Source organism: Chaetodon trifascialis, chromosome 10 (assembly GCF_039877785.1).
Source record: "Chaetodon trifascialis isolate fChaTrf1 chromosome 10, fChaTrf1.hap1, whole genome shotgun sequence".
NCBI classification, from domain to species: Eukaryota; Metazoa; Chordata; class Actinopteri; order Chaetodontiformes; family Chaetodontidae; genus Chaetodon; species Chaetodon trifascialis.
Window position 1 is genome coordinate 11,388,834 of NC_092065.1, and position 13,063 is coordinate 11,401,896.

Here is a 13,063-nt window from a genome sequence, read left to right on the forward strand (position 1 = left end):
CTTTGGTAACACTCCGGCTATTAGTGGTGAGCAGTTATAATGTGAACAATGCTGTGGAAAGCCTGCCGATTGGTGTCCCGATTTAGAGACATGCTGCATGGTGCACAGCTGTACAGCCTACACACGTACTTAGCTCACTTTTGGGGAAATTACATTGACTTAGATTCGTTTCCTGGAATATAACCCAACCATAACCACCACTTGCCACCCTTACCTTTACCCCAACCTTAACCAATGACCCAATCAGCTGTTTTCTCAATGGGGACACAGCTTTTGTCATTTATGCACCTGTTGCTCCAGACCTCTTGAGTCCCAGAACGTAGCCCTGTGACATATGAACATATGTCCCAAAGCCAGGGCAAGCTGAGCTGAGTCATATACACAGCTCACTGCAGGGGACACCTGCTAGTAAAACAAGACACACACACACACGCTCCCTTGCCAACAGCACCCAAACACTCTTCACCCATATCAGCTTACAACATACTTGCAGGTAAGGACACGTTCTGTCACTATGCAGCACGCATGTGAGACGAGGGTCAGCTGAGGCTATCAGCTCCACACTCCAGTGAATGTTTTCAATGGCTAGCTATCGCATTAGACACGTCACCCTGACCTGAAAATGAGAAAACACATTTTGAAATACCTGTAAGTTGTACACACATGCACAAAGCCCTCAGCAGGCCGCACTTCTACCAAACTTTCTCATCCATAGGGTGAGGTGAGGCACCGACGCTCACCCACGCACACGTGCTGCGTTTGCTAAGATGGATGGTTCAGGCAGATGTTCAGTGTATGCCCTATAATAAAGTAGGCGTGAAGCTCTGATTTGGCTTTTATGTTTTTATGAATGAGAGCGGGAGACATCCAGTCTCTGTGGGATACAGAATCAGCCAGCCTCTCTGACAAATTGAAAATCACAGTGCCAGTTTGTGTTGCGTGACTCATCTGGGATCCTGACAGGAGAATGCACAGATAAAAGAGTTTCCCTTTGTGAGGCGAATTGCTGCTGTTTTTTTTTTTTTTTTATGTGGCTGACAAATTGCGGCGCAAGTGAATGGAGCTGGATTACTGTTAATACATAAACGTTCCTCTAGATCACACAAAAGATTTACTGAAACATTCAGAACAATGTGCGGTTTAACAGCGAAACACTCTTTCACCAGAAGACATTTGAGTAGCTGTGCTAATGTCTTACTTATATAAATACACACGCTGGTTTCTATACATTTCATACTGTGTGTACAGTTTACAGTACTTGTATGTGCTTTGATCCAAGAAAGCATACAGATGTCTGTTTCCTGTGTTTTGAAGTGGATGTGATGTACTCCACAGTGACTGGGGAGCCATGAAGACAAAAAAGGGAAATGAGAATTTGCTGGAATCTGTAGGAAGCTCTCGGTCGTCACAAAGTCTGGGGTCACCAGAGGATCTGGGCCTGGGGAGCAGAACGACAGGAGACTGTTTATGGGATGTTTAAAAGATTGCAGCTGAGTTACAGGACAATTAAAATTCAACACGAGCGGCTCCCTGTGCCAGCAGGCGTGTCACCTCGACCGGCTTTATGGGTGCTCTGGTGTCTGCGGCGTGCATTCTTCACAGCAGGATGTGATTAAAAGCACGGCAGCAAAGAGTAAACCCACCATTAGGACAGTGGGCCGCTGGTGCCCTTGTCCTGCCCGCTCCTCACTTTGACAGCAGCACATAAAACAAGAAGTAGCCACACTCACTCCTCTATGATCACTTGACCACAGAGTGCTCTTAGGATGGAGTCACCATGGCACAGGCTCGATATAGAAAGCACAGAAGGCAGTCCAAGAAGTATATGTCAGGCAGATTTGCACCCAGCTATTAAACCGGTGCAGCGTCTTTGGCTCTGTAAACATCTCCCACTATCTTTCTCCACATGTGACCTGTGCAGTCTGCAGAAGCCAAGGAAATGTGAAGCCAAGGAAATGTGATGTTTTACATTCGGTTTGTCCTCATTGTCAACTGAGAGGAGACGAGGAGTGTCTCCTACTCGCACGTGATCACGTTTCCTGCGAGAGGGTTCATGACTCACTGGCTCCAGGCTCAGGATCCTCGACTGGCCTCTGACAGAGTGCTCCCTAATCCCACCCTCTCAGGCAGTCAAACAGAGGTCCTGTGAGTCATGCCTTTACCATCAGTGTGGCCAAAAAAAAAGAAAAAAAGATGCAGACTGAACACACTCTGCTTGTCAACTGCATGTTTAGTTACAGCCAGGGTTGTTTGTGAGATGATTTACTTATTTGGGTTTAAAGGCTGGAGCTTTTAAAGATGAGATGATATGAAATAATGACTAATCCGTTTGATGATAACTCAGCTTAATTTATCACTTACTCCGAACTAAAAGACTCATAAACATGCCAATTGAGGCTAATTCAAGCAACTTAATACATATGCTGCAATACTATTTTGAGACACTTTCAATTTTATGGCACATTTTCAAAGGGAAATACTGTTCTTTTTACTCAATTTATATACAATATATTTCCCCCCTAAAAGCCATAATTAGTAGATACTTTTGGAGAAAAATTTTACTCACAAAACACACAACCTATAAATTATGATGCATTTATATAGATTAAAATACCAAAAAGTAAAGCAACTATAAGATTGCTGCTCAAATTAATGTACCAAAAATTATATGATGATATAACACTGACATGTTATATCACAGTCTTCCAATGAGTTTTTTGTTTTCATACTTACAATTCATTTAGTTGTTTGTGGAGAATTTTAATAGCTATCTATTCATACTTTTACTTAAATAAATGATCTGAAAACTTCTTCCAGTGCTGCTCAATGTAATTTTTACCTGGGAGAATGACCAGCTCGCCAGACAAACATAAGTGTCCTTGAGCAAACTCTCTGGCCAACATGAATTATCGCAGTTGTTCCTAAAAAACTGCTGACTGTACCAGGCAGCCCCGCTTACTGACATGCCACAAGTCAGCCATCATCATCCGGATGATATAATGAGGAAGAATGCCTGCAGAATGACCAAAACTAGCCCCGGATTGACTTTTCGCCCAGCTGTTGAAATGAAACCGATCCGCGTGTCCACGTGTTTGTGTCATTTCCATATCATTTGCATATGTAAACCGGCCTCGCCTATCGCTCCGCAGCTGCTCGGTGAGAAGAAGCTGATTTGTCAGTCGCGGCCGTCTGAGGAGCGAATGGGAGAGGCGGTCCTCGCTAATCCCGCCCTCCCAGACACGTTGCCTTGGGAGAAGCAACACGGGCCGATCGCTGGCTGTACTGTCTCCCTGCTCACACGCCGCACGTCCAGCACATCAGCTGAACCCCGCCGACAGTCCTGCCGGATTTACCGCTCAGCAACGACTTTAAACCAGCAGCTCCATCCTGGGAAGGTACGTACCCTCCACAGCTGAACCACCGCTGCCACATGAAATGCACCCATCGTGTATGTGTATGTGCGAGATGATTTTATTTTTTTAAAAAATCGTCCAGAGGAATTTGACGCAGACCCGATGATCGCAAATAAGCAGTTATAAGTGGTGAAAGGTGGATTAATATGACCTGACAGATAAAGGCGTGATCATTATTCTGTCTGTTTATGGTTTTATATAATCTAAGAGTGCATGCTGCCAAATTTACTATGACTGATGAGGAAGTCTATTGTGTCTGTTACCCGACCTGGCATTAGAAAGACAGATCGGATCATTCAATGTATACTTTCTTATTTCCTCTTGGGATGTCTGATCTCTGGACGAGGAAATTATTCTCATATTATTCATAAAGACATCTTTTCTCTTTCTTTCTTTCTTTCTTTTTCTTTTTTCTTTTTTTAATGAGAGTGTGTGAAGTGGAGGGCATCTTCTATTCATGTGCCCCACCTACACAGGTAGATGGAGACATGGAGATCATAAAGGCTGTCTGGTTGGAGTGTGTTTTATGAAAGAAATGTGTGTCAGGTAAAAACGTGTGTGACTAGAAGCTGTTATCAGCAGCACAGCCCGACTTTGAATATCTGTCTGAAACGCTGGAAGACTGCAGGCCTACTATACGCGGTGTGTTCAAGGGCCCGGGACAAGTGAACACTTGTTTTATGGCAGAATTAAGTCAAACTAATGCTAATAAGAAGTCATGGCTCCCACTTTGTATACCAGATCTTTTCATCTTTGAAGCTGTATTGAATATCATAAGGAACACTTCTTATTTAAAATATATAAAAATATATACATATCAAAGGGAGTTATACAATTACATATTACATGTATTTTACTTTTGTGTTATACTATAATTGTGTCTTTAAATGACCATCTGGAATTGAATATTAAAACAGCAGGTACATATTAGTTTAATTAAACCTTAGTTGCCAGACATCTTGAATCTCGATATTGTACCATTCCAGCCTCCCTTTGGATGTAAACTACATTTTATCACAGCTGTTCCTTCATTGTGTGATTGCCTGGCCACTGCGCAAACATTATCCTTGCAAATCATTTTGTTTTGACTGAAACCGGTCAGCTGCGGCCTCTGCAACCCAGGAGCCATAATATAACCTGTAATCAGAAATATCCAAGTGTGTATTTATTTTTGTTTGTTTTGTTTGTGTTATGTTCGAGCTTGTAAAATCAGTGAATCCCTGCTCCACCCTTGTTTGTAACAATAAGATCAGAAGGTGGTCACCCTGAGACAAAGAGCTAGGGGGCAATTAACTCTCCCAGCCTCAAATTTCACAGGAGACAAGAGACATGCCAGGCGTTAACCACTCAAAACACCAAAAATAATCCCTCTGCCCAAATTGCTACTCTCACTTCCTTTTATCTACTAATCACTGAGGAGCCATGTTGGAGAGATTCAAAGATCCCACAAGCAATTAAGCATCCGTGCAGAGCATTTGGTCAGAGGAGCTTTCATTCACGAGGCATGTTGTGAACAAGCGGTGCCAGTCCCTCGTTTTGTAAAATCCCTTTTTTTTGCTCTCCACAAGTATCACTTGTGTTGATGGGAGGTCTGCAGACTGAGGTGCTGGTCGTCATGGTGGCAGACCCCAGCCCCCTTTGAATAAACAAGCTAACAATGTTTATGAATGATGGTGGTGGTAGCAGCTGGCAGGCCAGCTGATAGAGCCTGAATGGGGAAAATTAGCCAAGCTGGCGACTGTAAAATGTAAGAAATTTGTCCTTGTGTGACGTCACGATGTGGAGATTTACAATGGCTGAGAGAGACAAAGGTTTCGGGGCCTCGCGGGGTCACTGTGGACACCGGGCTGTTTGGTGTTTGCTTTTGATGGTGTTTACTGGCTCAGGTGTTGCATCTGCAAAACAAACAGGTCATTGTGGTCTCAGCTACTGTGGTCTCGCTGCCACCATCTGTGCTCTGTTGTGTGTCTGCATTTATTCACTCCTGCCCGGTTGGAGGTGCAGTTGTTTTTTTTTAATCCAGTCTAACCTGCAGTGTTTGCTCAAGGACACTTCAACAGGGTGATTTCTCTGCTGCTGCATATATTTAAGCTTGTTATTTCAAGCTACTGTTTCTCATTTCCATCACTGTGCTGCTTTTATGCCCTTTGTTTGTTGTTGGATTATAGTAACCTCGACTCTCTGTCTGTCAGGTCAGTGATGGTCAGTGCTAGTTAGAGCCTGCAGCCGAGGATGTCTGCTACAGATTCGGACAACTCCATTGACTGGCTGGCAAGTGACTATGAGGACAATGAGAGCGAACAGGAGTTTGACTGTACCAGAAAGCAGAGCCAGACAGAGGCTCCGGCTTCCCCCAACACACCGCCACACCTGGGCCCGTCTGACAGCAGCTGCCACCGGAGCAGCGAGGTGAAGGAAGGCGACAGTAACTGGAGCGAGGTCAGGGAGACCTCCAGTCGGGGATCTCCCCCCGTCTGCACAGAGACATGGGGCAGCACCATTGGACTGTATAAAACGCAACAAGGAGAAAAAACGAATGGCAAAGACAGTCAGCAAGCACTGAAGAGACCTCGCAGCTCCACGCAGGAGGAGTGCAGGGAATGGCAGCTCATTTCCAACGCGTCAGAGAAAAACCAAAATCTCAGCCGTAAGGTGAGCACCTCCGTGACTTATGTCTGTTTCCCACGCCTGGCGGTTACCAACGTCAGCAAAACCAGAACGCACCGAGATCGATTCCCCTGCTGGTTTTACAGGGCATCTCATGCATGGCGTTTCCAGTAAAGATGATCCTCTGTAAGCAGAATTAGTCATGTTTTCTAAGGAGCTCGAGTCAGTCTATCATAAATCAAACTCGGTGAATCAACATGACAGTAGGGGGAGTTGACAGGTCACCTAAATCACGTTGAGCAGCTTTTATATGAAAATGAACAGCGATGTGAGGAAGCCAGTTTGATATCATCTTTTCAAAGGGGGGTTTGAACACATTTTGCCACATACAAATTTATCTTTTCTCATTTTCAGTGCATGGAGCTCCAATGCTACATTCATCCACTGTCATCTATCTTGAATGGCCTTCGTTCAGGGAGATACAGAGAACGTAAGTCAGTCATTTGATATCTTTTAACAATCTTAGCAGATTCATGCAGTCAACCATGTCTTATTTGAGTCTGCACCTCTGTCTCTATACACTGCCTTTGTGCTAGGGAGCTGGCATGCTAAAGTTCGCTTAATGCATGGTCCATCTGGACATTTGCATTGTCACACGCAGCTCTACACAGTGATGCTTGTCTGTCTCTCTCTCTCTGTTTCTGTCTTTCTTGTGTCTCAGAGACAAACAATAGACTTTGTAGACAGTGTGCTACTCTTTATGGAATAGGAGTCCCTGAGATTTGAGAGCGAGATGTTTGAAACATGTATTCTTGTACAACTATCAAGTAACCACAAGAATTTCCTGTGTGTGCGTGTGCATGTCTTTTATTACGGAGCTCATTTTGGGTAAAGGTTCACTTAGGAATGATACGGTTTAAAAATCTACCTTTTAAGAGTTAAAAAAACACTTAAAATGCATTTTTTTAAGAGTTGCAAACAAGCAATGTCACACTTCCTTGTAAGTTAGGAGCTTGGCAGACGTGAATAAGAACATACTGTACCACAGTCTCCGCTAAAGCAGCTGTGAGTCGTCTGATAGGCATTATAAGGGTCTCTGGAAGGTAGCATCGTGTTCAGACAGGCTCTGAAACCGGCTAATTTGGAATCTTTGTCAAGCCCAGACCTTGTGTGACCCAACACTTCCTGGTCACAGAGGCAAGGGAGTCCGTTCACATTTCACACAACCCATATGCTCCACCGACTCAGCCCTGCAGTCAGCTCAGTTCATGCGGCTCATGGTACGATTTTCTTCATTTCCAGGACTCAGCAGTTTCCAGGAGAGCGTGGCCATGGACAGGATCCAGAGGATCATGGGTGTCCTGCAGAACCCCTGCATGGGGTGAGTGTCCTCGATGTGGCCCACATACTGTTATACTTGGAGCAATGGGCTCAATCGTCTTGTAATTTTCAGTGTAGCCTCAAATGCATTTTGAGACATATGCACAGTACGCATTATTCCAGTGTACTGAAATAGAAAACCTCTGTTGCTTCAGAGCGTCCTTCGATCTGGCCAGAGTCACAACAATACATTCAAACAGTAGCATAGAATTAAAATAGCTAGAAATGGTGCTTTGCTGTCTGTGGGTCAAGAAGTGGTCTCCAACCTGTCTGTGACACATGGCTCACAGCAGGTTGCCCTGCGAAGAGCTGCTACCCCCACAAATTCAGGATAAATTTACTGCAGAGATGGCTGGCCCTCTCTGTCGCTGGGCATCTTGTTAAAAATGTATCAGGCTCCACTGTGGGAGCAGCACACTTGTGCCTGCTTGATTAGCTCTCCACTGGCCAGACGGTATAATGGAGTATGATATCACCCCTTTTAAGCAGAAAGGCTTGGTTCCTGATATACGATCATTTCTAAATGCCTTGATGTTACATTTGTTTTACATCACTGAATACCTTGACATGGCATTAAATTGCCTGCCATTCTCTGGCTCTTTAGCATCTGATTTTCAGTGCTTAAGCACAAGGCTTAAACATGATTGAAATCAACATCACAATATCAAGAAGAGCATTTTCTGATAAAAATGTGTTCTGCAATGTATAAAGTTTATGAAACATTAGAATAATACAATTGACGTAATGTGCAACTTACTGGATATTTTGTAAAGCACAGACATCCATAACCACCTAGCTAGCTAGCTAGTTTTGATTTTTGTCTCCTTGAAATCATTCGTTTGGGCTAGTTCTGCAACTAACAATGTCCTTTAATGATTCATCTCTGGGAATTCATTCATTTAGTCCATACAATGTCTAACCAAACAATCAAAATAATTTTAACACAAGCTTATAGAATCATCGCACATTCGGATTATATCAAAGCGATATGATTACGCTCAAAGTCTACACATGAAAAGGCCGCTTTGTGTATCATCTTCAAGCCGGCCTCGCTGGGCAGCTTTGCATCAAGGTACACTGATGTAAGATTAAGTGCTGCTGAGTTTGGCACAGACTAATTGGAGCCCTCACCCACCAGCTGCTGCCTTCATGTGGGAGACAAAGAGTGGGTGTGGCAGCCTCCCCACAGACAGCCGGGGCAGAGGCTGGAAGGTGGACTAAACACCCCACCCCCCACCCCCCCCGCTACTCCGTCACTCCCTGTGCCTGCTCTGTGTTGCCAGCTGGCAGCCCCTGCAGCAACACAATGGTAGATAGGATCAAAGTGACTTTTTTAGCAGTCACTGTTGCGGATAATCTTTCACATGAATTTAACATGCTCTGAATGGAGTATAGCAGGAAGGTGCTGATCATATGACACGGGCTAATCCCTACCCACCATCTGGTTTTGACGGGTAGGAGTTGCTGGGACGCCGCTCTCTGTTGCCCACCTCCAACGAGAACTGTGTCACAGCGACTAGTTTATTTTCACTATGACGATGTTGGAGATCGTTGCGGCTTTGGAGTTTATATTTAGAGGCGAGCAGAACTATTATACATCAGGCCACGTGTGAGCTCCAAACATGTGACAAATGTGCTTAAGATAATTTTCCTCCCTCACACATGGGCTTTGGTAAGTGAGTGTAAGTGTTCACTTGTTCTTGCGTATTTCCTGTCTGAGCTTGATGGAGAGATAAGATTTCAAAGAAGAGCGTTTGCTAAGATTTTTGGTCGATTACTCAGATTCATGTCTAACAGGCTCTCTTTCTCTCTCCATCTTTCTTTTCTCCACCTCTCTTTCTTTCCCTTTTCCAGGGAGAAATACATTAATATCATTCTTAAAATGGAGGAAATGCTGAAGAGCTGGTTCCCTAATGTAAAACTCCAAAACCAACTTGCTGTCACCCAGACAGAGGAAGCCGTTCCTACCAAGAAACCGAAGGTAAAGTAAAAAAAAAAAAAAAAAAAAGCAGAACTGTTGTGTAAGAGTTAGACGAGGCCTGCTGCCAAGAACATATGGTGACGACGCAGTGACAGAGGGACTAAAATATCTATTATTATTTAATCACAGGTCTGGGACTGTGGAAGGGAGGATTAAAAGCTATTTTTACTGAGGTATTACTGCAGTCTCAGGTTCACTGAGAACAATGACAGAGGAGAAAAGGTAATTTTTGAGGGGTGTCCCTGAGGGGATAAGAAAGGTTAGAATACTCTGGTACATTCCTTTGCATTTAATTAGTGCAGATTTATTTCTGTGGCTAATCTTGACACACCCTCTCATAAACTTGAATTTCATGTACAATTTTTTCAGTCACCACTCAGAAAAGATGTTTTGCACTTCCTAACTGGTCAAACTGTGAGTTAAAGCTTTAAAGCTGCTATAATCAATATGTTTATATTAGCAATGGATAAAATTAGCGTTTATAATGTCAAAGGGGTCACTTATAGTGGAGAATTATCACCCAGTTGCCATTCCCAACTATGATTTAAACACATCAAGCAGCTGTTTTCAGTGATCGAGCTCTGATAAAACTAGTGTACACTTCCTGCCCAGCACCAAACAGACAGGTTAACTTAGTGACCAGCTGGTGAACATCAGAAATACAGTTAATGTACTGGATCCTGACACTGTCTGATGGTGGGAGCAGATGGTTTTTTGAGTTGGTTCTTGCAGCCAGCAACAAAGAAATTGACTGCTTTGCTCATAACGTTACATTTTGTATAGCAAAGGCAGACAGTGAGACGGGCAGGGTGGTCACTTTAGGTGGAGGATGGTCACCAAGTTGGAGGTCGCGCTGTGTTTCGTGATGTAGACAAGTAATGGAGGAAAAGGCTGGTGTACCGACAAGTCAGTTCAGGAGCAGTGTAGAAAAAAAAACAACATAATATGGCCTCTTTAAAATCCCTGGATGGCCAAGAAACACATTTCCAATTAATGTTCTGTTCTGCTCTGTCTGTGCGCTGCATAAATTAGCCATTTTAAATGGTGATAAAACACTGGTGTCATGTTTACATGGGCCGATAAAACAGTTGCAGGTTTAAAACCAGAATGTGTCCAATCTTATATCATATATTTCATCTTATTCTGATGGCATTCTGAGAAAATCCCAGTGTAAACTGGTGCTGGTTATATGTTCTTGCCTGTTCATCTTAATGTTCGCGGGTCAGACATTAACACTGGGGGGCGCCAAATTTAGACATTTTCAAACCCATCTCATGGAGGTACAGTTTTTATTGATCAATGAATAATAAACTACTAAATAAATGAAATTAAAATGTGTGTGTCCTTATTTCCAAACAGCTATCTCCAGTGACCACCGCTGCAGCCATGAGCCCCGTCACCATCAGTGATCCTCCAGCCGGCATCAAAGCCCTGAGAGTCACCGACCTCACTCCTCCTGGAGCCTACTCTGCTAGCAACCTGAAATGGCTCCACACTTCACCCATCTGCTCCCCTACAGCAGTGCAACCCCAGACTGGCCCCCGGCACTTGCTGTCCCCCAGAGTCAGAGACCTAACGCAGGACAACGCTGTGTCCTCCAGCACAGACAGCCACACTAAGACAGACTCTGTGCCCAGAGGCCCTCCGCCGGGTAAAATCAACGCGCCCTGTCTAGAAAGGCTCTTAAAGTCAACAGAAAGCATCATCACCCGCAAGGGGACGGGCGGTTTGATGGACAGCAGCTGGTCCTAGTCCACACAGAGGGCTGGGTGTCCAGCTGTGAGCACTGCACAGCCCAGCTTAGCCTTGCCCACCCTGCCAGGAGCCAGTCAGCTCGCTTAGCCCATTCCAGCCTTCAGGGGAGACGGGAGCCTTCATAAGGGACATCACAGATTCCTCTTTAACGTGGAAGGAGTGTCGACGAACATGTTGTACGCTCTACATGGGGAATGTGCCCTCTCTGACATGACAAGTGTCTGCTTTAGTTCCCTTTTGTTGACTTATCTTTGTTTTTTTTGGTTGCACTCTTGAATAGCGTGTGTGAGAGCGGGACGATTTCACATGCCGAGGTCACCGGAGCGAGTGATTTCACAACTGAATGGTTCCCACTGGCTTGTAGATGCAATAATACAGTTTGAGTATCTGTGAAACTGCCATTAAGGGAAAGGAGCAGTCATTGCTGGAAGGGAGTATTTCAGATATCCAGACATGTCAGTGGTCTACATATTGTTGTGCTGAAAATGTGGGTGAAATGTGATGTTTTTTTCTCCTCCCGACCCCCCCCCCCCCAGTCCCCTCATGACTCCACTCTTAAGTTTATTGATGTGACTGTTACTCATTTGTATACTTTATAAATAAGTCTTTTGGTACAACTGTTCTACCTCAGTGGGCACCACGTCACAGTTAGGTAGGAATGTGAACGCTACGCTCTGAGTCTGGACACCTCACCAGATCTGCAGTGAGCCAAACGGCCTCTGACAGCGAGGTCTGCAGTACGAGTCGTTCTGCTTGTACAAACAGAGGATGCTCTCTCCATGGGGACGCTCTCGTGGCCTGACTGGTGCCATTGTAAAGAATGTCAACTGCAGATTTCTTTTTTTGAGTCTCCCAGTAGAAGGCAAACAGTGCCTGTAACATCAAGCTGTGCCTGTAAGCCGGTTTGATAAAGAGAGAGAACCGTTCAGAATACCTGCTCCTCTGTGGGATGTACAAATCAGGAATTCTCACTCTCCTGCCATTTTCCTGTATCGAGTAAATTATTCAGATCTTGCCAACTACTTTCTGTGGTGGAGTAGAACAATTCTGTTATTTTGCCACAGAACTGGACAGTATGTTAGACCAGCAGAGAGGGACAAGGTATTTCTCTGTGTAAATCTTACAGAAAGGTTGTCAATTTACCCTGAAAAAGTGGCCTTTATAGTGTGAAATTTTATACTTTCAAAATAAATGTGGTTATCTTTGTTTGATGCAAAATGGCTTCAGATTGTTTTATTGTGAATTTTCTTAACACAGGCTGGTAGAAGTTACCCTTAATGCAGAGACTCAGACGATTGCCTAAAGAGGCTTTTTCTTCTTCTTGTTCTTCGTAACTTTCCCCAAAAGAAGCTTTAATGTTCTCTTTCTTCCATTGTTCACCTTTATTTCAGGTGAAATATTCAGAACCACTTTGCAGTAAAACAAAAAGGCTTATATTACAGGGTGAGACACAAGGGGAAAGCCCATGTGTCAGCAAAAGGAATCTGTGAAATAACCCTTTTTAAGTCTCAACCGAGCTCAATTAAGCATCAAAGAAGCCCAAAGAAAGATTGTTATCTGATTTATATCACAGTTAGACCAATTAGAGGGTAAGTCGACCGGGAACACTCAAAGGGAGCTCACTTCCTGACGGAATAATAAGATTTATTGTCTGTAAGGCAGGATGTAATTTTCAGCACTTCAGTCCTGCTGTACAGACAAAGTGAATGTTCTGCTTTCACGGTGGTGCGGTGAAATATACCAGCTCAGTATCACTTCACGTTTCTCAGAAAGCGTTGTGGGAAGGGATGGTTCAGTTTTGTTTTTTGTTTTTTTGACATACATACGCTGATCTGCTTTCACATACCTGCAGACAAAGCAGACAGCAGGGTTAAAGCTGTGAGACCTGCCTGTACGACACAGAGAGTAGCAAACTCACGAAGAAGAC

General features: G+C 44.1%; 1 protein-coding gene across 1 annotated transcript; it reads left to right on the top strand.

Annotated features, from left to right (window-relative positions):
* The first annotated feature begins 3,250 nt into the window (after positions 1 to 3,250).
* LOC139338096 (circadian-associated transcriptional repressor) lies at positions 3,251 to 12,350 on the top strand. Its single transcript, XM_070973014.1, has 6 exons — positions 3,251 to 3,395; positions 5,606 to 6,065; positions 6,435 to 6,510; positions 7,323 to 7,401; positions 9,255 to 9,381; positions 10,741 to 12,350. The coding sequence occupies exons 2-6, from the start codon at positions 5,646 to 5,648 to the stop codon at positions 11,131 to 11,133; spliced, it is 1,095 nt and encodes a 364-aa protein (XP_070829115.1). The 5' UTR covers positions 3,251 to 3,395; positions 5,606 to 5,645; the 3' UTR covers positions 11,134 to 12,350.
* The last annotated feature ends 713 nt before the right edge of the window (positions 12,351 to 13,063 follow it).